Source organism: Oncorhynchus kisutch, linkage group LG13, assembly GCF_002021735.2.
Source record: "Oncorhynchus kisutch isolate 150728-3 linkage group LG13, Okis_V2, whole genome shotgun sequence".
Taxonomy (NCBI): domain Eukaryota; kingdom Metazoa; phylum Chordata; class Actinopteri; order Salmoniformes; family Salmonidae; genus Oncorhynchus; species Oncorhynchus kisutch.
The window spans coordinates 17,710,548-17,736,607 of record NC_034186.2 but is presented as its reverse complement, the minus strand read 5'-3'; the positions used below and the strand labels follow the sequence as shown (position 1 = coordinate 17,736,607).

Below are 26,060 nucleotides of genomic sequence, written 5' to 3'. Positions count from 1 at the left end.
CATAGGTACACTTCAACTATGACAGACAAAATGAGCAAATTATGGTGGAAAATAAGTATTTGGTCAATAACAAAAGTTTATCTCAATACTTTGTTATATACCCTTTGTTGGCAATGACAGAGGTCAAACGTTTTCTGTAAGTCTTCACAAGGTTTTCACACGCTGCTGCTGGTATTTTGGCCCATTCCTCCATGCAGATCTCCTCTACAGCAGTGATGTTTTGGGGCTGTTGCTGGGCAACACGGACTTTCAACTCCCTCCAAAGATTTTCTATGGGGTTAAGATCTGGAGACTGGCTAGGCCATTCCAGGACCTTGAAATGCTTCTTACGAAGCCACTCCTTCGTTGCCCGGGCGGTGTGTTTGGGATCATTGTCATGCTGAAAGACCCAGCCACGTTTCATCTTCAATGCCCTTGCTGATGGAAGGAGGTTTTCACTCAAAATCTCACGATACATGGCCCCATTCATTCTTTCCTTTTACACGGATCAGTCGTCCTGGTCCCTTTGCAGAAAAACAGCCCCAAAGCATGATGTTTCCACCCCCATGCTTCACAGTAGGTATGGTGTTCTTTGGATGCAACTCAGCATTCTTTGTCCTCCAAACACGACGAGTTGAGTTTTTACCAAAAAGTTATATTTTGTTTTCATCTGACCATATGACTTTCTCACAATCCTCTTCTGGATCATCCAAATGCTCTCTAGCAAACTTCAGATGGGCCTGGACATGTACTGGCTTAAGCAGGGGGACACGTCTGGCACTGCAGGATTTTAGTCCCTGGCGGCGTAGTGTGTTACTGATGGTAGGCTTTGTTACTTTGGTCCCAGCTCTCTGCAGGTCATTCACTAGGTCCCCCCGTGTGGTTCTGGGATTTTTGCTCACCCGTTCTTGTGATAATTTTGACCCCACGGGGTGAGATCTTGCGTGGAGCCCCAGATCGAGGGAGATTATCAGTGGTCTTGTATGTCTTTCATTTCCTAATAATTGCTCCCACAGTTGATTTCTTCAAACCAAGCTGATTACCTATTGCAGATTCAGTCTTCCCAGCCTGGTGCAGGTCTACAATTTTGTTTCTGGTGTCCTTTGACAGCTCTTTGGTCTTGGCCATAGTGGAGTTTGGAGTGTGACTGTTTGAGGTTGTGGACAGGTGTCTTTTATACTGATAACAAGTTCAAACAGGTGCCATTAATACAGGTAACGAGTGGAGGACAGAGGAGCCTCTTAAAGAAGAAGTTACAGGTCTGTGAGAGCCAGAAATCTCCAAATACTTATTTTCCACCATAATTTGCAAATAAATTCATAAAAAATCCTACAATGTGATTTTCTGGATTTTTTTTCTTCTCATTTTGTCTGTCATAGTTGAAGTGTACATGTGATGAAAATTACAGGCCTCTCATCTTTTTAAGTGGGAGAACTTGCACAATTGGTGGCTGACTAAATACTTTTTTGCCCCACTGTATGTGTCTGTTTCCCTCTACAATGTCTACAAGCTGCACAGAACTCATTAGACCAGAGACTAAATCAGACTGGGGGAGATTATCAATGATGATGTTCTTTTCTACACAGAAGATCATACAATATTAATCATACAACATTCCCAGTACCTTTCTGATGCGTTTCAGTCACTTCAAACCACACTTCCTTCATATTGAAATACTGTCCAAAGTATTGTCAGACTGATTTGTATTAGACTGTCACATCTCCAATTAAAAAAGTAAACATTGGCAGTTTACATTGTGTGTGGGTCTCGAAAAAATGTATATAAAAATGGGGTCACGGACCTCATCTTTGGGATCCCCTCCCCTGCTTTACATTGTTAACGGCCTGTTGTAAGTTTGTACACACTAGCCTATAGCAATGTTGGAAGATGCCCGTTTGTTATGAAATGTATGTTAGTGATCAATAGTTACAGATCACAACATTATTTTTGGCTCCAAGTAAGAAGGCTATTTTTGCTGCAGTTGGCTGCGTTAGCTAGCGCTAGTCAGCTGTACCTGTGCCAAAACTCTGGTATTTTTCATCCTATTATAGCTCGTTGTTTTCAGCTCTTTTAATTCCCTGACTTCCCAAAATGAGTTTCTCGTGCTTTCTCTTGTCTCTCTGCAGCAGACATATAGTGAGCAGTATGTTTGGAATATCAAATCGCAATAAAATCCCAGTATCGAATCGCAGTACATATCGAATCACAAGGCATATCATTCCTGCACCTAAGTATCGTGATGATATCATATCGTTAGGTCCCTGGCTATTCCCAGCCCTAGTTTATGTCAATGTATTGGGGTGTGAAACTGGGAATGCTTTCTCCTTTCAGGGTGGGTTTTGGCATCTGTCTGGGAGTGTCAAGGCTATTCAAGACAAGGAGTTGATCTATTTTAGACTACACGTGGAAATAATTGAAGGAGACTTGGGTACTCAGGTTTTGCATTGTGTGTAAGGTAAGAGTTGTGTTGCCTAGGGCTGTTCATCCTTGGCAGTCAGAGGAGTCTGAGTCAGCACATTCTGAGTGCCCCCTGGAAAAGGCATGTTGGGGACACACGCACACACACACACGCTTTGCTGACAAGGAGAGAACAGTGAGCTGTGCAGAACTCAAATTTCACCTCCTCAGTGTTGATCTACCTGCGACAGTATACAGTATGCCTGCCCGCCTGCCCGCCTGGCTCCCTTTCAGCTGAGAACTGCATTACCCAGAGGTCACTGGCGCTCTGTCTCTGTTCCTCCCCAAGGTAACGGCTCTAGCTCCACTACCCAGCCCAGCAGCTAGGGCTGTGACCACCATGGAATTTTGGATGAGGGTTAATGGCCAGCCAAATTACTGCAGTCACCGTAAAAACCGCTCAACACACATTTTTAACTCTCCTCTGCTCCTGACTGCATGTGCTGTCATAAAAATAGAATGAATAGAACGGGTGTCCCAATTCCAGTCAATGGTGGTGTAATTGGTGGACTGGTGGCCATTGCAAGAAAAAAGCAGGAAGTAAAAGCAAGAACTGTCCCCATCAATATGTGCTGTGATTTGTTGATTCCACTCAACTGACATTACAAAAATACATTTCCTTGCATGATCCAAATCAGTTAGCATAATTTAAATGAACATTCTACATTACCATATACATTATTTCATCACAATACCAGGCGAGTGTGCCCATGAGTTTACCAGTGAAATTGCCCGACCATCCCGTCTTCAGTCAGGTGTTTGTTCCCAAAAACTAAAATCGTACAAAAAATGGTTATGACGGTAATTATATTTTTATGATGTTCTTCCACCATAACCGTTGGTTACACAGTTCTATGGTAATTGTCCCAGCCCTACCAGAAGCTGGGCTTCTCTGCCCCTCTCAGACAGCCCTGTATCCCCCTTGTGGTTGTGGATCTTTACTCCCCTTAGCAACGTGGGTGGATTTACATGTGCTAGCATTGTTTTTGTGCAATCCAGTACTATTAAAACAGTCTGTGGGAAACCAGAAGTTAAAAACAACTGCATTTCAACTTACTGTGCCGGTGGCCAGGACGGATGGTCATTATGACAGGGAATTTGAGACAAAATATCTAAAGGATTGTATTATTAAACAGACTTTCCAAATGTGAGTCTGTTTACCTCATGTCAAAATTAAAGTCTCACACAAGTTATTCCCTTTTTGTCAACATATGGCACACATGCATTACTTTTATTTTGAGGTAAGGAGGGAGGAGGTGGGTCTACAACAGACCCACGTTTGGAAAGTATGTTTAATAATACAATCCTTTAGATATTTTGTCTCAAATTCCCTTCGTCATAATGACCATCCGTCCTGGCCACCGGCACAGTAAGTTGAAATGGAATTTTATTTCATTTCTGGCTTCGCACTGACTTTTTTTGTGTAATCCAGTACAATTTAAAAGCAACGCTTTCGCATGTAAATCCACCCGCGTTGCTATAAACACCTACTCCCCTGGCTATGGTTTAACTTGACAACCCCACACACCCAAAGCTTCCTTGTACTTCTGTCTGTATAACCATGGAAAGAAAGTGTCAATGAAAATAAAGTTAGTTATGGAGTTTAATGTTCATGTTGTGGACACACTAGACGTTGATGTGTATGTGTTGTTGAGAATGGAAATCCATGGACAGTCCTTGGAGACTAGGCTTGTAGGGGGCAGTTATTTGAGGCATGTGTGACTGAAAGGGTGGGCTGTCTTCTGGATGTCTAAGGTCAAACACAGACAGGACATTGGATAAGAGTTAGGATGTTTGGGATGCCTTTAGAAGATTCTTGGACATAAGGGAAGGGCGAGGACAACAGAAGTGCTAAGAATGTCTACTCCGTCCGACTCTGTCTCAGACAGGAAGTGGTCATGGGGGACAGGATGTTGCTCTGAGGATAGGAATGGGTGGAAGGAAAGGGCGTACATGTATACATTGTGTGTGTGCATTAGCACAGACTATGTTTACACTACTCCACCTAAAGTGGTTGAAGTTTACATTACATTACAGAAGGATGTACGGTTGTCTAAAATTAGCCTATACCATTGTGTGTTAAATTGGTGCACAAAATGCTGTTGTATATAGGCCTGTCACTAGTGGCCTGATCAGAGGATGAGCACATCATTGTATGTAGGCCTGTCACTAGTGGCCTGATCAGAGGATGAGCACATCATTGTGTGAAGGCCTGTCACTAGTGGCCTGATCAGAGGCTACCGAGTGGCGCAGCGGTCTAAGGCACTGCATCTCAGTGCTTGAGGCGTCACTACAGATACCCTGGTTCAATTCAAGGCTGTATCACAACCGGCCATGATTGGGAGTCCCATAGGGCGGCGCACAACTGTCCCAGCGTCGTCCGGGTTTGTCTGGGGTAGGCCGTCATTGTAAATAAGAATTTGTTCTTAACTGACTTGACTAGTAAAAAAATAAATAAATAGCACATCATTGTATGTAGGCCTGTAACCAGTGGCCTGATCAGAGGGATGAGCACATCCATTAGGGAGAGGGGTGTGTGGGTGGAGGATTCCTCAAGCGTGTATGAGTTAGGGCCTCCTAGCTCTGAGCCCCAAACCCTCCATCAGTGGCTCTTTTTGTGTGTGTGTGTGTTGGTTGGTAAGGCTGCCCATCCTTTGCTGTACCATAATTGACTTACTCTGAACATTATTTTCATGCTGTGGCCATGTTGATGGAACCGGTGGTCTGGAACCAGTGGTCTGGAACCGGTGGTCTCTGAAGTAGGGGGAGAGCAGCCAGATCAAGAGTGCATCCCAAATGGTACCTTATTCCCTATTAGGTCAAAAGTAGTGCACTAGGGAATAGGTGGCCATTTATGATGCAAGCCAGATAGGCTGTAGGGACTCTGGGTAGACCAGACCAGATAGCTCTGCCTGGGACCAGAAACAGCCCCATGGAGGGGTGCGGGACTTGTCCCTAGAGCCGTGGGAGCGGACAGAAAAGGACCAGGGTGGAGGGCGGGGATGCTAATTAGGACACGCCACATTCTCTCTGAGAGGGCATTGTTTGGAATAACGTAATCCTCTCCTCTCTGGGCTGGGGGGAATATATTTTTTTTACCCCTCTGGTCTCGCTCTTGCGCACTCTTTCTCTCACTCTGCTCTGTTTATACCTCAGTCCCCCCTTCATTACCCTGCCAACCAGCATATAAACACTTCTGGCCTGGCAGTTCTATCTGTATGGTCAATAACCATAATCTACAGTATGTTGAAGTGGACTGGAGTCCCTGTGTAGATAACTCCCACATTCCATACATTCCACAGGGCTGTTGTAGAGTGGACAGACCTGACTGTGCTGTTGATAGAGCTATCTTCTCATCTTTAGTCTGTCCTCTGGGGGTGTCCTCCTTCACCCTTCTCTCTTAAAGAGACAGAGGAACAGGATACCACTATGCAGCCTCTGGCCAGGGCTGGGCCACCTTTTTACCGTTTGTGTGTGTTTTGGTGTTACTTGTATGTAATGAGCATTGATGAATAGCACAGCAGTCTGGAGGACTTAGTCTAGAATGTCTTTCTCTCCTTTCCCCATCCCTCCCTCCCTCTATCCCCCAAGCAAAGCACTGGAACACCTGAGAGCACGTGTGAGGCGGAGAGGGTATCAGAGGACGAAAACCGGCAATCTCAGGAAAATATGATCATGCACAAACACACACACAAAGGGCTCTATAAGAAGAAACTGAGAAGCAGACAGATCTGGTTCAGTCGGCTGCTTTCATTCTTATTTTCTTTCTCTCTCCCTCTCTCTATCCCTTGCTCTCTCTCTTCCCCTTAGCCTCACTCTAAAACTGACTCCCGTGTGTGTGGGTCCCATTAACGCAGAATTCAGAGCCCCCCCTCACCAAAAAAAAGACAACGCAGAAATATCTTGCTGCGTTTTGTAAACGCAGATCCAAAATGCTTCTTATTGTAATTTCTGCTCGACATCAGAATAATTTTGTGCTTCTGTTGCACTTCTCCACTTGGATGAGAATTCACAAACAGGGCATTCTATTGGCAGACAGCACTCTGACTGATGTGGAACTCATTTCTCTGGTACTTTTCTCAGTGGAGCCTACTTCTCTATGGTAAAATGCAATATTAACTTCAAGCGTAACAGGAAATGTAGCTGTCTACGTTCTTTCTATGATAAACATTTAGAAATAATGTTTATCATGACCTTTTTCATTGTAAGCTCATTTACTTGTGTGGCTTCGATCCAAATAGCATTGCACTTCTGTGGTTATCTGATGAAAATGAAGCTATTTTCTGCCAATTGTGTTGCAATAATGTATTCTCTGTGAAGGAAAACTATGGTTGCACGCCCCTGATCTCTGTTGAATATTAAACGCCGGTGAAATGGTTTAAAATACCGTTTTTTTGGTCTGCATTATGAAAATGATGATTGCGGAACTCAACATGACCCCTGGTACGTGTGGGTGGGTGACAGCCTACATGAGAGCACACCCATTCTTAAAGCACTAAAAATAGTGTTTTTCTACACACACACCGTAGTGCTGCTAAAAATGCACACTACCGTGCACTGACCCAGTCAATACTACAGGAGCCCCATCTGCTGCAGTTCTGGCTCAGACAAGGCTTATTTGCTACCTGTGCATGTGGTGGCCAAGGTTACGACTTCCATGGGACAGGAACTTTTTCATTTACTGAGGAAAGTAAGGGCTAGAGTTCTGAATTACACCTACCCTTACACCTGCTCTCCATTCCTTAACACTGACCGTCCAGTCACCCCTCAGCCACTAGACCAATAAATTATACGGCACGTGACCTGTGACTAAACACAAGGAGACACACACACACACACACACAGACACACACACACACACACACAGACACACACACACACAGACACACACACACACAGACACACACACACACACACACACACACACACACACACACACACACACACACACACACGGGGAGACACACACACACAGACACACACACACACACACAGAGACACACAGACACACAGACACACACACACACACACAGAGACACACACACACACACACACACACACACACACACACAGAGACACACAGAGACACACACACACACAGAGACACACACACACTGAACACACACACTCACAGAGAGACTCACGCACACTCACAGAGAGAGAGAGCCTTTCTCTCTTCCATCTCTGTTTATCTTACTTGGAAGATTTCTTCTTAAACATCTTTCTCTCAGCAGGAGCATCTGAGATTTTATGTTACTGTTTGTTTTCTCCAACCCCCCCCCCCCCTCCAGGTAAGCCGCAGTGTGTGGGTGGAGCAGACCGGGTGCAGCTGACGGGTGTGTTTAATGTGAGGAAGGGTAAGCTGGCCCTGCCTGTCAACCGGTGGTCACGACGACACGTCACCCTGAGTGGCACCTGTTTCATCGTCTCTTCCGTCAAATACGCTCACACCGGCAAGATGCACATCCTGCCCCTCATCGGTGGAAAGGTACTGAACACACACACTCCAGGGTTTCCGTTAGGAAAATGTGATGCCGGACAACATGACCAGGAAGATTTTAATTTACTGGCCATTTTTGAGAAATTTACCAGACCCATTAGCATTGGGTTACTCTCTGAGCGATGTACTGGACCCATATGCATTGGGTTACTCTGAGCAATGTACTGGACCCATATGCATTGGGTTACTCTGAGCAATGTACTGGACCCATATGCATTGGGTTACTCTGAGCAATGTACTGGACCCATATGCATTGGGTTACTCTCTGAGCAATATGCATTGGGTTACTCTCTGAGATGTACTGGACCCATATGCATTGGGTTACTCTCTGAGATGTACTGGGCCCATATGCATTGGGTTACTCTCTGAGATGTACTGGACCCATATGCATTGGGTTACTCTCTGAGATGTACTGGACCCATATGCATTGGGTTACTCTCTGAGATGTACTGGACCCATATGCATTGGGTTACTCTCTGAGATGTACTGGACCCATATGCATTGGGTTACTCTCTGAGATGTACTGGACCCATATGCATTGGGTTACTCTCTGAGATGTACTGGACCCATATGCATTGGGTTACTCTCTGAGATGTACTGGACCCATATGCATTGGGTTACTCTCTGAGATGTACTGGACCCATATGCATTGGGTTACTCTCTGAGATGTACTGGACCCATATGCATTGGGTTACTCTCTGAGATGTACTGGACCCATATGCATTGGGTTACTCTGAGCAATGTACTGGACCCATATGCATTGGGTTACTCTGAGCAATGTACTGGACCCATATGCATTGGGTTACTCTCTGAGCAATGTACTGGACCCATATGCATTGGGTTACTCTGAGCAATGTACTGGACCCATATGCATTGGGTTACTCTCTGAGCAATATGCATTGGGTTACTCTCTGAGATGTACTGGACCCATATGCATTGGGTTACTCTCTGAGATGTACTGGGCCCATATGCATTGGGTTACTCTCTGAGATGTACTGGACCCATATGCATTGGGTTACTCTCTGAGATGTACTGGACCCATATGCATTGGGTTACTCTCTGAGATGTACTGGACCCATATGCATTGGGTTACTACCGCTTGCGATGCGGTATCAGAGAGAACAGGTTGACTAGGGAGGCTGGAGTCTTTGACAATTTGTATACAGTGCCTTGCGAAAGTATTCGGCCCCCTTGAACTTTGCGACCTTTTGCCACATTTCAGGCTTCAAACATAAAGATATAAAACTGTATTTTTATGTGAAGAATCAACAACAAGTGGGACACAATCTTGAAGTGTGTCGATTACAGCTGTAAGTCGCTTGGGGTATGTCTCTATCAGTTTTGCTCATGGAGAGACTGAAATCTTTTCCCATTCCTCCTTGCAAAACAGCTCGAGCTCAGTGAGGTTGGATGGAGAGCATTTGTGAACAGCAGTTTTCAGTTCTTTCCACAGATTCTCGATTGGATTCAGGTCTGGACTTTGACTTGGCCATTCTAACACCTGGATATGTTTATTTTTGAACCATTCCATTGTAGATTTTGCTTTATGTTTTGGATCATTGTCTTGTTGGAAGACAAATCTCCGTCCCAGTCTCAGGTCTTTTGCAGACTCCATCAGGTTCTCTTCCAGAATGGTCCTGTATTTGGCTCCATCCATCTTCCCATCAATTTTAACCATCTTCCCTGTCCCTGCTGAAGAAAAGCAGGCCCAAACCATGATGCTGCCACCACCATGTTTGACAGTGGGGATGGTGTGTTCAGGGTGATGAGCTGTGTTGCTTTTACGCCAAACATAACGTTTTGCATTGTTGCCAAAAAGATCAATTTTGGTTTCATCTGACCAGAGCACCTTCTTCCACATGTTTGGTGTTTTTCCCAGGTGGCTTGTGGCAAACTTTAAACGACACTTTTTATGGATATCTTTAAGAAATGGCTTTCTTCTTGCCACTCTTCCATAAAGGCCAGATTTGTGCAATATACGACTGATTGTTGTCCTATGGACAGAGTCTCCCACCTCAGCTGTAGATCTCTGCAGTTCATCCAGAGTGATCATGGGCCTCTTGGCTGCATCTCTGATCAGTCTTCTCCTTGTATGAGCTGAAAGTTTAGAGGGATGGCCAGGTCTTGGTAGATTTGCAGTGGTCTGATACTCCTTCCATTTCAATATTATCGCTTGCACAGTGCTCCTTGGGATGTTTAAAGCTTGGGAAATCTTTTTGTATCCAAATCCGGCTTTAAACTTCTTCACAACAGTATCTCGGACCTGCCTGGTGTGTTCCTTGTTCTTCATGATGCTCTCTGCGCTTTTAACGGACCTCTGAGACTATCACAGTGCAGGTGCATTTATACGGAGACTTGATTACACACAGGTGGATTGTATTTATCATCATTAGTCATTTAGGTCAACATTGGATCATTCAGAGATCCTCACTGAACTTCTGGAGAGAGTTTGCTGCACTGAAAGTAAAGGGGCTGAATAATTTTGCACGCCCAATTTTTCAGTTTTTGATTTGTTAAAAAGGTTTGAAATATCCAATAAATGTCGTTCCACTTCATGATTGTGTCCCACTTGTTGTTGATTCTTCACAAAAAATACAGTTTTATATCTTTATGTTTGAAGCCTGAAATGTGGCAAAAGGTCGCAAAGTTCAAGGGGGCCGAATACTTTCGCAAGGCACTGTATATAGGAAACACTGCCGATTTTGCAGGTTATCAAATACTTGTTCTCCCCACTGTATATACACAAAGGTATGTGGATACCCCTTCAAATGAGTGGATTCGGCTATTTCAGCCACACCCGTTGCTGACAGGTGTATTAAATCGAGGACACACCCATGCAATCTCCATAGACAAACATCGGCAGTAGAATGGCCTAACTGAAGAGCTCAGTGACTTTCAGCGTGGCACTGTCATAGGATGCTACCTTTCCAACAACTCAGTTCGTCAAATTTCTTCCCTGCTAGACCTGCCCCGATCAACTGTAAGTGCTGTTATTGTGAAGTGGGAACGTCTAGGAGCAACAATGGCTCAGCCACAAAGTGGTAGGCCACACAAGTTCACAAAATGTAACCGCTGAGTGATAAAGTGCATAGCTCGTAAAAATCGTATGTCCTCAGTTGCAACACTCACTACCGTATTCCAAACTGCCTCTGGAAGCAATGTCGGCACAAGAACTGTTCGTCGAGAGCTTCATGAAATCGTTTTCCATGACCGAGTAGCCATTTTCAAGCCTAGGATCACCATGCACAAAACCATGCGCCGCTATTGGACTCGGGAGCAGTGGAAATGTGTTCTCTGGAGTGTTTTGTTTATCACGCCTCATCTCGAAGGACAAATCTGTGTTTGGCGGAAGCCAGGGGATTGCTACCTGCCCGAATGCATAGTGCCATCTGTACATTTTGGAGGAAGAATAATGGTCCTGGGCTGTTTTTCATGTTTCAGGCTAGGCCCCTTAGTTCCAATGAAGGGGAATCTTAATGCTACAGCATACAATGACATTCTAGACAATTCTGTGCTTCCAACTTTTTAGGGAAGGCCCTTTCCTGTTTCAGCATGAGAATTCCTCCATGCACAAAACGGTGTCCATACAGAAATAGTTTGTTGAGATCGGTGTCGTAGAACCTCCACCCCATCGGACACCTTTGGGATGAATTGGAACACCGACTGCGAGCCAGGCCTAATCGCCCAACAGTGCCCTGACCTCAACCCCATCGAACACCTTTGGGATGAATTGGAACACCGCCTGCGAGCCGGGCATAATCGCCCAACAGTGCCCGACCTCACTAATGCTTTTGTGGCTGAATGGATGCAATACCCCGCAGCAGTGTTCCAACATCTAGTTGAAAGCCTTCCAGAAGAGTGGAGGTTGTTATAGCAGCAAAGTGGGGACCAACTTCATATTAATGCCCATGATTTTGGAATGAGATGTTCGATGAGCAGATGTCCACATACTTTTGGTCATGTAGTGTGTATCTGGTGGAAACATATAAAATACCTCCACCTTTCCCTTGTGCAAAAACAGATGTCTGTCCTGAGCTCACTGGCACAGGAAACTCCTGAGGGCCGGTATACGCCAGTTGATACAATGTTGCAAGTTCGCTAGTCATCGCTCAGGTCAAGACCGATTTTAAAAAGGGAGGCAGAGTAGAGAGATGAATGCTATTGAAAGAATCTGCATTTTCATCAGGATATTTTCTACTATTTTTGTTTGTTGAATTTTATGTAGGCTATTTTTACTTAGTTGACAACGGAAGGAATAGGCCTAATTCTGCATTGGCATTGCATATTTATTTAGTCGACAGTGGATCACGATGTATCAATGTGTCCGAATGGCTGTTGCTCTCGCATTAGTTTAATATTTACTTTTAGATTTTTCTCATTTTAATTTGGATTTTAGAAGACAAAAATGTTATTGAAAGTAAATTGTTCCACGGAAATGTGCACATTAAAATCATAACTGGCTCGCAGATCGGTAGGAATGGTAGGTTCAAATGTGTTTTTCCTCCTATAACGTCGTTATAAAATAATTGCCTTTGTTTCTGTTGTCTGATTTTGGCTAGGCTACTTTGAAGCAAGGTAAGAAATGCCTCAATATAAACTAAAACATTCAGGTTTCAAACAGTTTAAGTATGTTTTCAAAATTCATAGCTCACATTGTAAGGTGGTGGGTGACCTGCTGATAGCCTGCCTGCACTTAAATGCTGAATGGGAGGCCTGCTTCAATTACCAAATAAAAATGGTAGCTCTCTTTAATCGTGGCCATCAAAACTGTTTTAATACTAAATTACATTTAGAATTGCTGCGTAATGACCGGGCTTATAAAAACCAATATTTGACTCCAGCAGCAACCAGCTCTGTAGGCCTATGCTGTGCATCTAATAGTTGTTGGATAAGTAAGATGCATGACAACTAACGTAACACACGCCAATTTAACTCCACAGAATTATACAAATGAACCTATAGACTAGTAAGTATGATGGTCAAATGTATTTCCATTGACTGGTATTTCCATCAATGAATAAAAATCTGTATTTTGCAGTGGGATTTTTTTTCTTCTCCCAGTCGATTTGGCAACTATTTTTATTGGATTTTAATTTCTTTGTTGGCCTAAAGCCGGCAATTACTGGCTAACGGAAATCCTGACACACACACACTAGAGATGGGGAAAGGTTGTTCGATCATCCAAATGGTTGTTAGTATTTGATTACTTGTGTGACTATTAATTTGAGAAAAAAATTCTAAACTAGGTCTAAATTAACAATGAAAATAGTCAGGACATTTTTAATACAAGGATATTCCATGACATTGGAAATAATGAATTTAATCAAACAACATGCACCCCATTAAAAAAAGACTGGTAACCTTCACGTGTAGCTTGTTGTTTTTTTTGTCGGCCAATCAAAGTGGCACTACAGTCAGGCTCCATGTGTAGCAATGCAAAATGGAATTAAGTCAGCTGGAGGAGTAGGCTACAACAAGCAACTAACAGGTATGCATTTAAAAAAAAATCTGAATGTAGTTTTAATTTGACATGGACTGGGAGCGAAGCTAAACTAGCTAGCTGGCTAGTTTAGCTAGCTTTTATTCTCCAATTTGATGCAACAAAGACCGGAACTGTCAGATGGGATGATAAATATATGGCTAGCTACAAGTTTAGTCGCGAGTTGGCTATACCTTACCTCTCTCTCCATTCCTGCACACTGCTTCCACACACACCGGCCCCTCCCCCTGCCCGCCACACACTAATCGGCACATGACTCCCTCCCTGCTATTTTCCCCTGTCTGGCAGTTGTCACACAGTTTTTTGGTCTCTAATCGCAGAGCTAATCTCTCTGTGTGTGTGTGTTGTTCAGGTGGAGGAGGTGAGGAGACACAGTCACTGTCTAGCCTTCAGTTCTTCTGGTCCCCAGAGTCAGACCTACTACATCAGCTATGACTCCTACACAGAACACCTCCGCTGGCACAGACAGGCTGCCAAGGTACGTGTGTGCTCAGAGTTGAGTTGCATGTCTTCAAGTTGTTAGCAATCTGGAAAATGAAAACCCCTTTGTCTCTTACTCCTTTTCTTTCTCTCCTATCTCTCACCCTCTCTCCCTCCATCAGATAGTGTCTCAGAGGGTGAGTTCTGTGGACCTGTCATGTTGCAGTCTGGAGGAGCTGCCATCTCAGCTGTTCTACAGCCAGGACCTGACCCACCTCAACCTCAAACACAACTATCTGACAGGCCTCACACATCTCACCAGGTATGTACCCCTGCAGGCTGTGGGAAGAGGTGGTAGGATGGAATGGAGGGAGTGCGGGAAGAGGAGAAGAAAAGGGAAGGAACTGAGAGATCTGGGCTAGGGTGGCTCCGGAGAATGGCTCAATATATACCTCTGGAAGGAGGGAAGGGTTAAGAGAGGAGTGATGTGATGTGGGCGGTTTGTCCTTCGATATCCTCTCTCTCTCTCTCTCTCTCTCTCTCTCTCTCTCTCGCTCTCTCCAGCTCTGGGTATCACCATATGGTCGCAAGGTTAGAGGATTAGATTCACCTACAGATCTGTGTTTGTGTTCCTATAGGATTGATTTGGTCTAAGAAAACAGATTGGGGTTGATTAGAAGTAGACGTAGGCGGAATTAGGAGGGGAAATCCGAGCTTGAGTTATTTATTTATTACACACACACACACAGTTTTCCTCTGGAGCTTTCATTAATCTATGGCCAGTGATTCCCAGACCTCTCACCTATGACCTGTTTTTGGAGTCACGGTCTGCAAGCCAAGAGACAGGATTGGTCCAAAACACAACGACTGCATTTTGATTGGCTCCTCTTCAGTGACCTTTAGCCAGGGTTGGGGCCCAGCAGTGTCATTGACTACGGTCAGGTTCTCGCTTCTTCTCCTTCTAGCTAACCCTTCTATGCTTACAGTAATACAATGCTCCCCACCATGGATACCGTCTACGTCCCAAATAGCTCCCTATTCTCTATAGTGTACACTATTCCCTATATATTTCCCTGTGGGTCCTGGTCAAAAGTAGTACGCTATATAGGGAATAGGGTCCCATTTGAGATGCGCCCTCTGTCCCAGGCCTGGTGTAGTGTTACAGTTAGTGTTTCAGTGTGAGCTGCTCTGCTTTGGGAGACATCGACAGTGGGAATGGATGGGGAGATGGGACAGGACCGGACTGGTGCAGAACAACAACAACAGCAAAAACTCCCATGAATAATCTTCCCATCGGGTCACACTGCTCACACTGCTCAACTTTCAGCATCAAACAATGGTTAGGAAAACAGACCCTTGCCTTGCCGGTGAAGAGAAACACTATATCCATCCTCCTCTCACACACTCTCTGCATACAGGACATCATCCATCCTCCTCTCACACACTCTCTGCATACAGGACATCATCCATCCTCCTCTCACACTCTCTGCATACAGGACATCATCCATCCTCCTCTCACACTCTCTGCATACAGGACATCATCCATCCTCCTCTCACACTCTCTCTGCATACAGGACATCATCCATCCTCCTCTCACACACTCTCTGCATACAGGACATCATCCATCCTCCTCACACACTCTCTGCATACATACAGGACATCATCCATCCTCCTCTCCCTCTCTCTGCATACAGTACAGGACATCATCCATCCTCCTCTCCCTCTCTCTGCATATAGTACAGGACATCAACCATCCTCCTCTCCCTCTCTCTGCATATAGTACAGGACATCATCCATCCTCCTCTCCCTCTCTCTGCATACAGTACAGGACATCATCATCCTCCTCTCCCTCTCTCTGCATACAGGACATCATCCATCCTCCTCTCCCTCTCTCTGCATACAGTACAGGACATCATCCATCCTCCTCTCCCTCTCTCTGCATACAGTACAGGACATCATCCATCCTCCTCTCCCTCTCTCTCTCTGCATACAGGACATCATCCATCCTCCTCTCCCTCTCTCTCTCTGCATACAGGACATCATCCATCCTCTTCTCCCTCTCTCTCTCTCTCTCTGCATACAGTACAGGACATCATCCATCCTCCTCTCTCTCGCTCTCTCTGCATACAGTACAGGACATCATCCATCCTCCTCTCTCTCGCTCTCTCTGCATACAGTACAGGACATCATCCATCCATCCTCCTCTCTCTCGCTCTCTCTGCATACAGTACAGGACATCATCCATCCTCCTCTCTCTCTCGCTCTCTCTGCATACAGTACAGGACATCATCCATCCTCCTCTCTCTCTCGCTCTCTCTGCATACAGTACAGGACATCATCCATCCTCCTCTCTCTCTCTCTCTCTCTGCATACAGTACAGGACATCATCCATCCTCCTCTCTCTCTCGCTCTCTCTGCATACAGTACAGGACATCATCCATCCTCCTCTCTCTCTCGCTCTCTCTGCATACAGTACAGGACATCATCCATCCTTCTCTCTCTCTCTCTCTCTGCATACAGTACAGGACATCATCCATCCTTCTCTCTCTCTCTCTCTGCATACAGTACAGGACATCATCCATCCTCCTCTCACACTCTCTGCATACAGGACATCATCCATCCTCCTCTCACACTCTCTCTGCATACAGGACATCATCCATCCTCCTCTCACACACTCTCTGCATACAGGACATCATCCATCCTCCTCACACACTCTCTGCATACATACAGGACATCATCCATCCTCCTCTCCCTCTCTCTGCATACAGTACAGGACATCATCCATCCTCCTCTCCCTCTCTCTGCATATAGTACAGGACATCAACCATCCTCCTCTCCCTCTCTCTGCATATAGTACAGGACATCATCCATCCTCCTCTCCCTCTCTCTGCATACAGTACAGGACATCATCCATCCTCCTCTCCCTCTCTCTCTCTGCATACAGGACATCATCCATCCTCCTCTCCCTCTCTCTCTCTGCATACAGGACATCATCCATCCTCCTCTCCCTCTCTCTCTGCATACAGGACATCATCCATCCTCTTCTCCCTCTCTCTCTCTGCATACAGTACAGGACATCATCCATCCTCCTCTCCCTCTCTCTCTCTGCATACAGTACAGGACATCATCCATCCTCCTCTCCCTCTCTCTCTCTGCATACAGTACAGGACATCATCCATCCTCCTCTCTCTCTCTCTCTCTCTCTCTGCATACAGTACAGGACATCATCCATCCTCCTCTCTCTCGCTCTCTCTGCATACAGTACAGGACATCATCCATCCTCCTCTCTCTCGCTCTCTCTGCATACAGTACAGGACATCATCCATCCTCCTCTCTCTCTCGCTCTCTCTGCATACAGTACAGGACATCATCCATCCTCCTCTCTCTCTCGCTCTCTCTGCATACAGTACAGGACATCATCCATCCTCCTCTCTCTCTCTCTCTCTCTCTGCATACAGTACAGGACATCATCCATCCTCCTCTCTCTCTCGCTCTCTCTGCATACAGTACAGGACATCATCCATCCTCCTCTCTCTCTCGCTCTCTCTGCATACAGTACAGGACATCATCCATCCTTCTCTCTCTCTCTCTCTCTGCATACAGTACAGGACATCATCCATCCTTCTCTCTCTCTCTCTCTGCATACAGTACAGGACATCATCCATCCTCCTCTCTCTCTCTCTCTGCATACAGTACAGGACATCATCCATCCTTCTCTCTCTCTCTCTCTCTCTCTCTCTGCATACAGTACAGGACATCATCCATCCTCTCTCTCTCTCTCTCTCTCTCTCTCTCTCTCTCTCTCTCTCTCTGCATACAGTACAGGACATCATCCATCCTTCTCTCTCTCTCTCTCTCTCTCTCTCTCTGCATACAGTACAGGACATCATCCATCCTTCTCTCTCTCTCTCTGCATACAGTACAGGACATCATCCTTCTCTCTCTCTCTCTCTCTCTCTCTCTCTCTCTCTCTCTCTCTCTCTCTCTCTCTCTCTCTCTCTCTCTCTCTCTCTCTCTCTCTCTCTCTCTCTCTCTCTCTCTCTCTCTCTCTCTCTCTCTCTCTCTCTCTCTCTCTCTCTCTCTCTCTCTCTCTCTCTCTCTCTCTCTCTCTCTCTCTCTCTCTCTCTCTCTCTGCATACAGGACATCATCCATCCTTCTCTCTCTCTCTCTCTCTCTCTCTCTCTCTCTCTCTCTCTCTCTCTCTGCATACAGTACAGGACATCATCCATCCTTCTCTCTCTCTCTCTCTGCATACAGTACAGGACATCATCCATCCTTCTCTTTCTGCATTCAGTACAGGACGTTCTCACTCTCTCTCTCCAGTACAGGATGTCATCCATCCCCCTCTTCCTCATTCTCGGCGTGGTTCAGTGACTCTGGTTGTACTTCCGATGGAATGGCTTTGTGCTCCCATTGTTCTTCCGTAAACACAGCTTTACCAAGGGAAGAGGAGGGGAGGCAGACAGGGCTTCAGGAATATGTTTTTCCTGCGACACTGCGTTGGGAACGCGGCTGTGGCTTTTCTGTGGCTATGGCTTTTCTTTGGAAAAGACGTGGATCCGGCACCGCCTTTCACGCTGTCCCCACAGTGAACCAGGTTAGGCTAGTTAGGCCTGGGAAGACCAGGTGAGCCGAGTGCCTATCAGATTCGACAAAGATTCTCACACACGTGCCCACCAAATTTTCACATACACCGCAGCTTGTGGTAGCTACACCTTCGAAAAACAACATGTTTTTATGTGCGCAATCACAACAATATACGTGTGCTGCTCACATATAGTAACTGACGAAATAAAGGAAACACCAGCATTAAGTGTCTCCAGTTTTTTTTAATCGCTTTGGCAAATTTTTCAGATGTGGTATATTTCCAAAACTCTTAGTTTCAAAACTGATAACACTTGTAATGCCCCCGTCTTATGTTCAGAACCTTTGATTGTGTAGTCATTGGAGTTGAACACATCTTTCACCCCTGAGTCAATCATGCAAGTTTTCAGTGAAATAACATGAGAACATTTAGTCAGCAATACATCAGATGAATTATGATAGACTCATCATTTAGTAATTTTAACTAACATTTAATCTAATAACAAACACGATGTATTTTTGAAGTGCTGAATAGAAAGAATAGTAGATGGTAAATATCACTTCCATACAGTATTTGGCTGACATGCACAATTCGTTTTTTGCAAACCATATTTGTTGTATCCAATGGCAAGTTGTGAGCATGTAGAGAACTATGTTAGTGTTACAGTTTCATTTTCATTATATACATGTGTAGAACAAATAATGAAAAATAGGGGTATTGTGATGCAGTAGGCTGCAGTAAAAACACATTGCTGTAGCATAGTGTACGTATGCCATGCTAATTCTGCTCCATGCAACATTGTTCAAGATCACATTTTTTACGTGACTTTTCAACTGATACCTGTCTCTCTACTTGACACAATTCATCAGCTTACAGTGTATCAGTTAAATTCCGATAATGAGTGGAAAATGCATTGGGAAAGTATTCAGACCCCTTCCCCTTTTCTGTGTTTTACAGCCTTATTCCAAAATTGATTACATACATATTTTCCCTCATCAGTCTACACACAATACCCCATAATGACAAAGCGAAAACAGGTTTTTAGAAATATTTGCACATTTATTACAAATAAACTGAAATGGCTTATTTACATCAGTATTCAGACCCTTTGCTGTGAAACTTGAAATTGAGCTCAGGTGCATACTGTTTCTGCTGATCATCATTGAGATGTTTCTACAACTTGATTGGAGTCTACCTGTGGTAAATTCAATTGATTGGATATGATTTGGAAAGGCACATACTTGTCTATATAAGATCCCACAGTTGACAGAGCATGTCAGAGCAAAAACCAAACCATGAGGTCGAAGGAATTGTCTGTAGAGCTCAGAGACAGGATTGTGTCGAGGCACAGATCTGGGGAAGGGTACCAAAATATTGTGCAGCATTGAAGGTTCCCAAGAACACAATAGCCTCCATTCTTAAATGGAAGAAGTTTGGAACCACCAGAGCTGGCCTCACGGCCAAACTGCGCAATCAGGGGAGAAGGGCCTTGGTCAGGGAGGTGACCAAGAACCAGATGGTCACTCTGACAGAGCTCCAGAGTTCCTCTGTGGAGATGGTTGTCCTTCGGGAAGGTACTCCCATCTTTGCAGCACTCCACCAATCAGGCCTTTATGATAGTGGCCAGACGGAAGCCACTCATGACAGCCCACTTAATTGCTTAATTAACTCAGGAACCACACCTGTGTGGAAGCAATTGCTTTCAATATAAGTTGTATGCTCACGTGTTTCCATTATATTGGCAGTTACCAGTTAGGCACATGACTTCCTTCTTATTAGTTTCCCCTGGGTGGCAGTTGTCACATTGTTTTTGGTCTCTAATCGCTGAGCGAATCACTCTCTGAATGCATCCCAAATGGCACCTTATACCCTATATAATGCACTACTTCTGACCAAGGCCCATAGTGCACTACTTTTGACCACCGCTCTATGTAGAGAATAGGGTGCCATTTGGAACGCAGTCCTCCCTTTCTACAGTGTTGTTGTTCTGAATGGGCTCATTAGGTAACCAGTTCTTCTGACTCTTTAGTTTCTGTGATTGTTATTGTTTGATTTTCTCTGAAAATTCCTGTCCAATTGACCCCCTCGCTCTCTCCCTCATTCATTCCCACACCTCTTTCCCCCCCATCTAGATTCTGCAGGTTGAGGAGCCTCAATCTCTCTAACAACGCTCTGTCTGACTTCCCTCTGGCCGTGTGTGACATCACCTCCCTGACAGAGCTCAACCTCCAAGGCAACCTTCTGACCTCTCTGCCCTCAGCACTGGGGACCATGCACAAGTGAGTGGGGTCACAGGGTTAAAGGTCAGGGGGCAGTCGACAGAAAGAGGGAGAGAGCCTGTGACTGAGACAGTAATTGAACCACCCTTGGTCAGTTATTTGTTTTATAACCCCCACCCAAAAAGCATTTAGTTAATCGCTCAGCATTAGTGCTGGGTTTGGTGCTGTTGCCCAGCATGTCCACTACAGAATAACCAGGCTGCGAATGTTTGGTGGGAAAAACTGTTTTCAGACATCAGGCTGCAGTAATAGGATCTGAAAGATTTGGCCTTTTTTAAAGTTGAAATTCTTAATCTCTCAATTAGCAATTTTTCATAAGTCCCTCGTGGAAGAACCACGAGATTTACATGTCACATAAAATCAGGCACGATAACAGAAAGCTCATGTGAAGATTACAGCCACACACATAATCCCCTCTCCCAATGAGCTCCATACTAACCACCTCTCGCTATCTCCTCCTCCCCAGCCTGCAGACCCTGCTTCTGGACGGTAACTCTCTGAACTCCCTGCCTGCTGAGCTAGGCTCTCTGGAGGCCCTGACCTACCTGGGCCTGTCCTTCAACCTGTTCAGCAGCGTACCTCCAGCCCTGGAGAGGCTCAGGGGGATGGAGAGGCTCTGTCTGGCTGGGAATCAGCTCTCCTCCCTGGACATGGTCGGCCTGCAGTGGCTCCCCCACCGACACATAGATCTCAGGTATATTACTTTGTAAATAAGTGTTTTAATTAGTTCTTTCAAGTGTTTTGCGCTGGGATCAAATGCACGTCTTGTTTTATCTATGTCAATTTTTTTTTTTACCCCAAATAACATTTCAATTAATTAAATTCAATACTAGTACTGCTCGGCTAGTGGAACCTTGCCTAGCTCCCTTCATAGATATGTAATAAGCAGTGGCGATTTTTAGCGTGTAAATCTTGGTGGGGCAAACTTTTGTTTTTAGATGCATGCCAGCAAAGCCCCAACACTAAACAATACATTCATTGCTCTATAACGCTGACCCCAAACTGTATTGGTGACAAATGGTTCCCCCTACATAAAGCTGTCCCAACAGCAGAGCTTTCTCTTCAGCACCATGGAATAAATCCTTACGACCGCTACACCTGGATATCAGTGGAGCCTTGTCTGGCAGCGAAACAGTTAATTTACTGACTTGCTAAACAAATGTGGATTCTACTGACAATTGAGATACAAACTATATGGCTTAGCCTCTTAAGTATCATACCCTATTTATGCCAATTTGTCTAAAATGACATACCCAAATCTAACTGCCTGTAGCTCAGGACCTGAAGTAAGGATAGACATATTCTTCATACCATTTGAAAGGAAGCCCTTAGAAGTTTGTGGAAATGTGAAATGAATGAGAATATAACACATTAGATCTGGTAAAAGATACCATTCTTTGAAATGCAAGAGAAAGGCCATTGTCACGAACCGCCTCGAAGTTCGTGACTAAAAGGGAGACAATGTGGAGATAACAAAATATATTTATTAACTAAAGTAAACTAAATACAGTTAACAATGGTGTGTGTGTGTATTCAGTAATCAGTAGTGTAAGTGAGTGGTTGCGTGTATAAATGTGATAATGAGGGGTGTTGAAAGGTGCCAACGCAAATAAACAAAACGGCCACAAAAAAATGCCACAAGCAAAATCTCAGTGTCTGCATGGAGAGAGTCCCCTCTATGAATAGGGAAGTGGTGCATTTATCTTGGGACACACCCGGGCCCATTTAATCCATCTATGTCCTGGAAAGTTGGCTGCTGCTCACGTCATTCTAGTCACATTAGTGTACGGTCCCGGTTTAGGGATACCGATCCCGTAGAGGATAAGGGAATGATGAGCGGATAAGAGGCAATCTAAAATTTCGATTAAGACATGAATGAGTGAGCTAAGACTGATGAAGTCAATATACAGTGCCTTCGGAAAAGTATTCAGACACCTTGACTTTGTCCACATTTTTTTACATTACAGCCTTATTCTAAAATGGATTTTAAAAAATAAAACATGTAATCTGCAATCTACACACAATACCCCATAATGACAAAGCGAAAACTGATTTTTAGAATTTTATGCACATTTATATAAAAAATTACTTATTTACATAAGTATTTAGACCCTTTGCTATGAGACTCGAAATTGAGCTCAGGTGCATCCTGTTTCCATTGATCATCCTTGAGATGTTTCTACAACTTGATTGGAGTCCACCTGTGTTAAATTCAGTTGATTGGACATGATTTGGAATATATATAATCTATATAAGGTCCCACAGTGGACAGTGCATTTCAGAGCAAAAACCAATTTAAATCATTTTAGAATAAAGCTGTAACGTAAGAATGTGGAACATGTCAAGGGGTCTGAATACTTTCCGAAGTATTTGTTCAGCACTTTTGTTCAGCACCTGAAATGTACAGCGACAGAATTCAGAACATGGTCCGTTCTTACAGTGTTCTCCCTGTACACTAAGTCAGAACCGTGGGATAAATGAAGGGGGCATATAAGCGGACAGAGAAAGAACAGTAGGCTAAGTTATGAGGGGGGAAGGGACCAAATTGTTAGAGTGAGGCACATGGGCTTCTAACCGCTTACAACACAATATACACTTAGTTTTACTTTCTTAGCTACCGTATACTTATCTCCCTGGCATATTGCGTAATTTATGCAGTGGCATACAATACATTTTTGGACTCTGTTGTGCTGTGCTCACTTGATCAGGAAGGTGGCTCGGTGGTCGTTCTTGTGGGCAAATTTTGTCATGAAACTTTGTCATCCAAGTCTGTCATTCCCTGGATTTATGGTGATTTCAAGACAACTGGAGCTCGTTTTTTTTTCTAGGTTCCCAGTTGTCTTGAACTCACTGAAGTCTGAGATTTCCCCGTTCCGAGTTTCCAGTTGTTTTGAAGTCATGTTGGATTGACAGCATGGCCAATATATTCAACCTTTTTTGGCCCATGGTCTTGTGTGTGAAGGTTTATCATTTTAAGCAAAGAAAAGAGACCCTTAAACCCAGACTTGGACAACACCTCCTCTCCACCGAATAGGAGGGGAAGCAAAATAGTGATTGCTTTGCAACGCTTGCAGTTAGCTACAGATTTCTTCCAACCCTCTCATTGTTGAATTTGCTATTTCCAACTTGTTGTGTAATGTTTGTCCAATGGCTAATTTGGGATTTGCCAGTAGATTGACGTGCTTCATGAAGATGACTGCTTGCTAGCTAAGATTTAGAAAATATGATGATCAGTCCAATCAAAGCTACTGTAGATATAATGTGATTTGATGTCATTTTATTTGTGGCCAATGACCTGGAGCCTTCTTGGATGGGCACTTCTAATGTAAATCTATGGCAGCACGCAAGGGGGCTTGAACTTTATCTCTCCCTGTAGATTTTGCGGTGATGTAGTGTCCCCATGAGTGACAGAACACTGAGCCAATCACAGTGCAACTAGAGAAGATGACCAACTTCTACGCTCTGTATTATCCGCTGGCTGCCCCTCCACCACACAAATCACTAAGCTAGGCTGAAACACCTGCATTTTGAGCCGCCTTACTCAAGAAAAACAAAAAAAGAGACCATGTTTCTATGCGTCTTTATTAACTAAGTACATTTTTATTTACATTGTTTGCAAACTGATATGCTACATATATTAAATCCCAAAATAACATGCAAAACAGGCACACAAAATATATGCCTGTTTTGTATGTTATTTTGGCATTAATACGTGTTGCATATCAGTTTGCAAACAAAAATATACTGAGTTAATAAAGCTCTGCCCCACCTGCCCTGAATGGCTGGTCGCCACTGGCAATAAGAATACTGTAGCTACAGTGAGTATACAAAAAATTAGGAACACCTGCTCTTTCTATGACAGACTGACCAGGTGAATCCAGGTGAAATCTATGATCCTTTATTGATGTCACTTGTTAAATCCACTTCAATCAGTGTAGATGAAGGGGAGGAGACTGGTTGAAGAATCATTTTTAAGCCTTGAGACAGTTGAGACATGGATTGTGTATGTGTGCCATTCAGAGGGGGAATGGGAAATATAAAATATTTAAGTGCCTTTGAACGGGGTATGGTATTGGCTGCCAGGCGCACCAGTTTGAGTGTGTCAAGAACTGCAGCACTGCTGGGTTTTTCACGTTCAACAGTTTCCCATGTGATTCAAGAATGGTCCACCACCCAAAGGACATCCAGCCAACGTGACACTACTGTGTAAAGCATTGGAGTTAACATGGGCCAGCATCCTTGTGGAACACTTTCGACACCTTTATAGAGTCCATGCCCCGACGTATTGAGGCTGTTCTCGGGGCAGAAGGGAGTGCAACTCAATATCAACTCAGATATACATGTAAAAATTGGGGGGAAATGTCTGTTTTGAAAAAACAATCCCATTAAAAGATCACTCTCCATTCTCTAACCCCCTTTCTCTCTCTTCCTCACTCTGTATTGTAGGTTGAACAGGCTCCAGAGGGTGGTGGTTGGGGAGGCTGGCCTGCTGAGCCACGTGGCCCAGTTAGATGTGCGGGACGCTGGGTTGGAGGAGCTTGACGTCAGGACCCTATCCAGGCTGGAGCTCCTACGCTGTGACAGAAACACACTCACACTCCTTCGAGTCAGCGGCCTAGCACTCAAGGGCCTGCACACAGCACAAAACGGTACACATACACTCACAAACATGGACACTTGTTATAGTAATTGTCCACATTGCAGAGAATGTAGAGACACATACGCACATACAGGTTACTGACAAAATAAAGTCAACACCAATATAGTGTCTTGATAGGGTGTTGGACCACCACGAGCCAGAACGACTTCAATGGGCCTTGACATATATTCTGCAAGTGTCTGGAACTCTATTGGAGGGTTACGACACCATTCTTCCATGAGAAATTACATAATTTGGTGTTTTATATAGCCCTTCTTACATCAGCTGATATCTCAAAGTGCTGTACAGAAACCCAGCCTAAAACCCCAAACAGCAAGCAATGCAGGTGTAGAAGCACGGTGGCTAGGAAAAACTCCCTAGAAAGGCCAAAACCTAGGAAGAAACCTAGAGAGGAACCAGGCTATGAGGGGTGGCCAGTACTCTTCTGGCTGTGCCGGGTGGAGATTATAACAGAACATGGCCAAGATGTTCAAATGTTCATAAATGACCAGCATGGTCAAATAATAATAATCACAGTAGTTGTCGAGGGTGCAACAAGTCAGCACCTCAGGAGTAAATGTCAGTTGGCTTTTCATAGCCCGATCATTAAGAGGTACTCTACCGCTCCTGCTGTCTCTAGAGAGTTGAAAACAACAGGTCTGGGACAGGTAGCACGTCCGGTGAACAGGACAGGGTTCCA

At 44.5% G+C, this 26,060-nt stretch overlaps 1 protein-coding gene across 2 annotated transcripts in view; it reads left to right on the top strand.

Annotated features, from left to right (window-relative positions):
* The window catches only part of LOC109903029 (PH domain leucine-rich repeat protein phosphatase 1), a 49,378-nt gene that overhangs the window by 7,986 nt on the left and 15,332 nt on the right, over positions 1-26,060 (top strand). For both annotated transcript variants that reach the window (XM_031785703.1, XM_031785704.1), the window contains exons 2-7: positions 7,728-7,924; positions 13,789-13,914; positions 14,039-14,178; positions 20,575-20,721; positions 21,188-21,415; positions 25,168-25,370. In XM_031785703.1, coding sequence (XP_031641563.1) covers positions 7,728-7,924; positions 13,789-13,914; positions 14,039-14,178; positions 20,575-20,721; positions 21,188-21,415; positions 25,168-25,370 — 1,041 coding nt within the window. The remainder of the gene's footprint in view (positions 1-7,727; positions 7,925-13,788; positions 13,915-14,038; positions 14,179-20,574; positions 20,722-21,187; positions 21,416-25,167; positions 25,371-26,060) is intronic.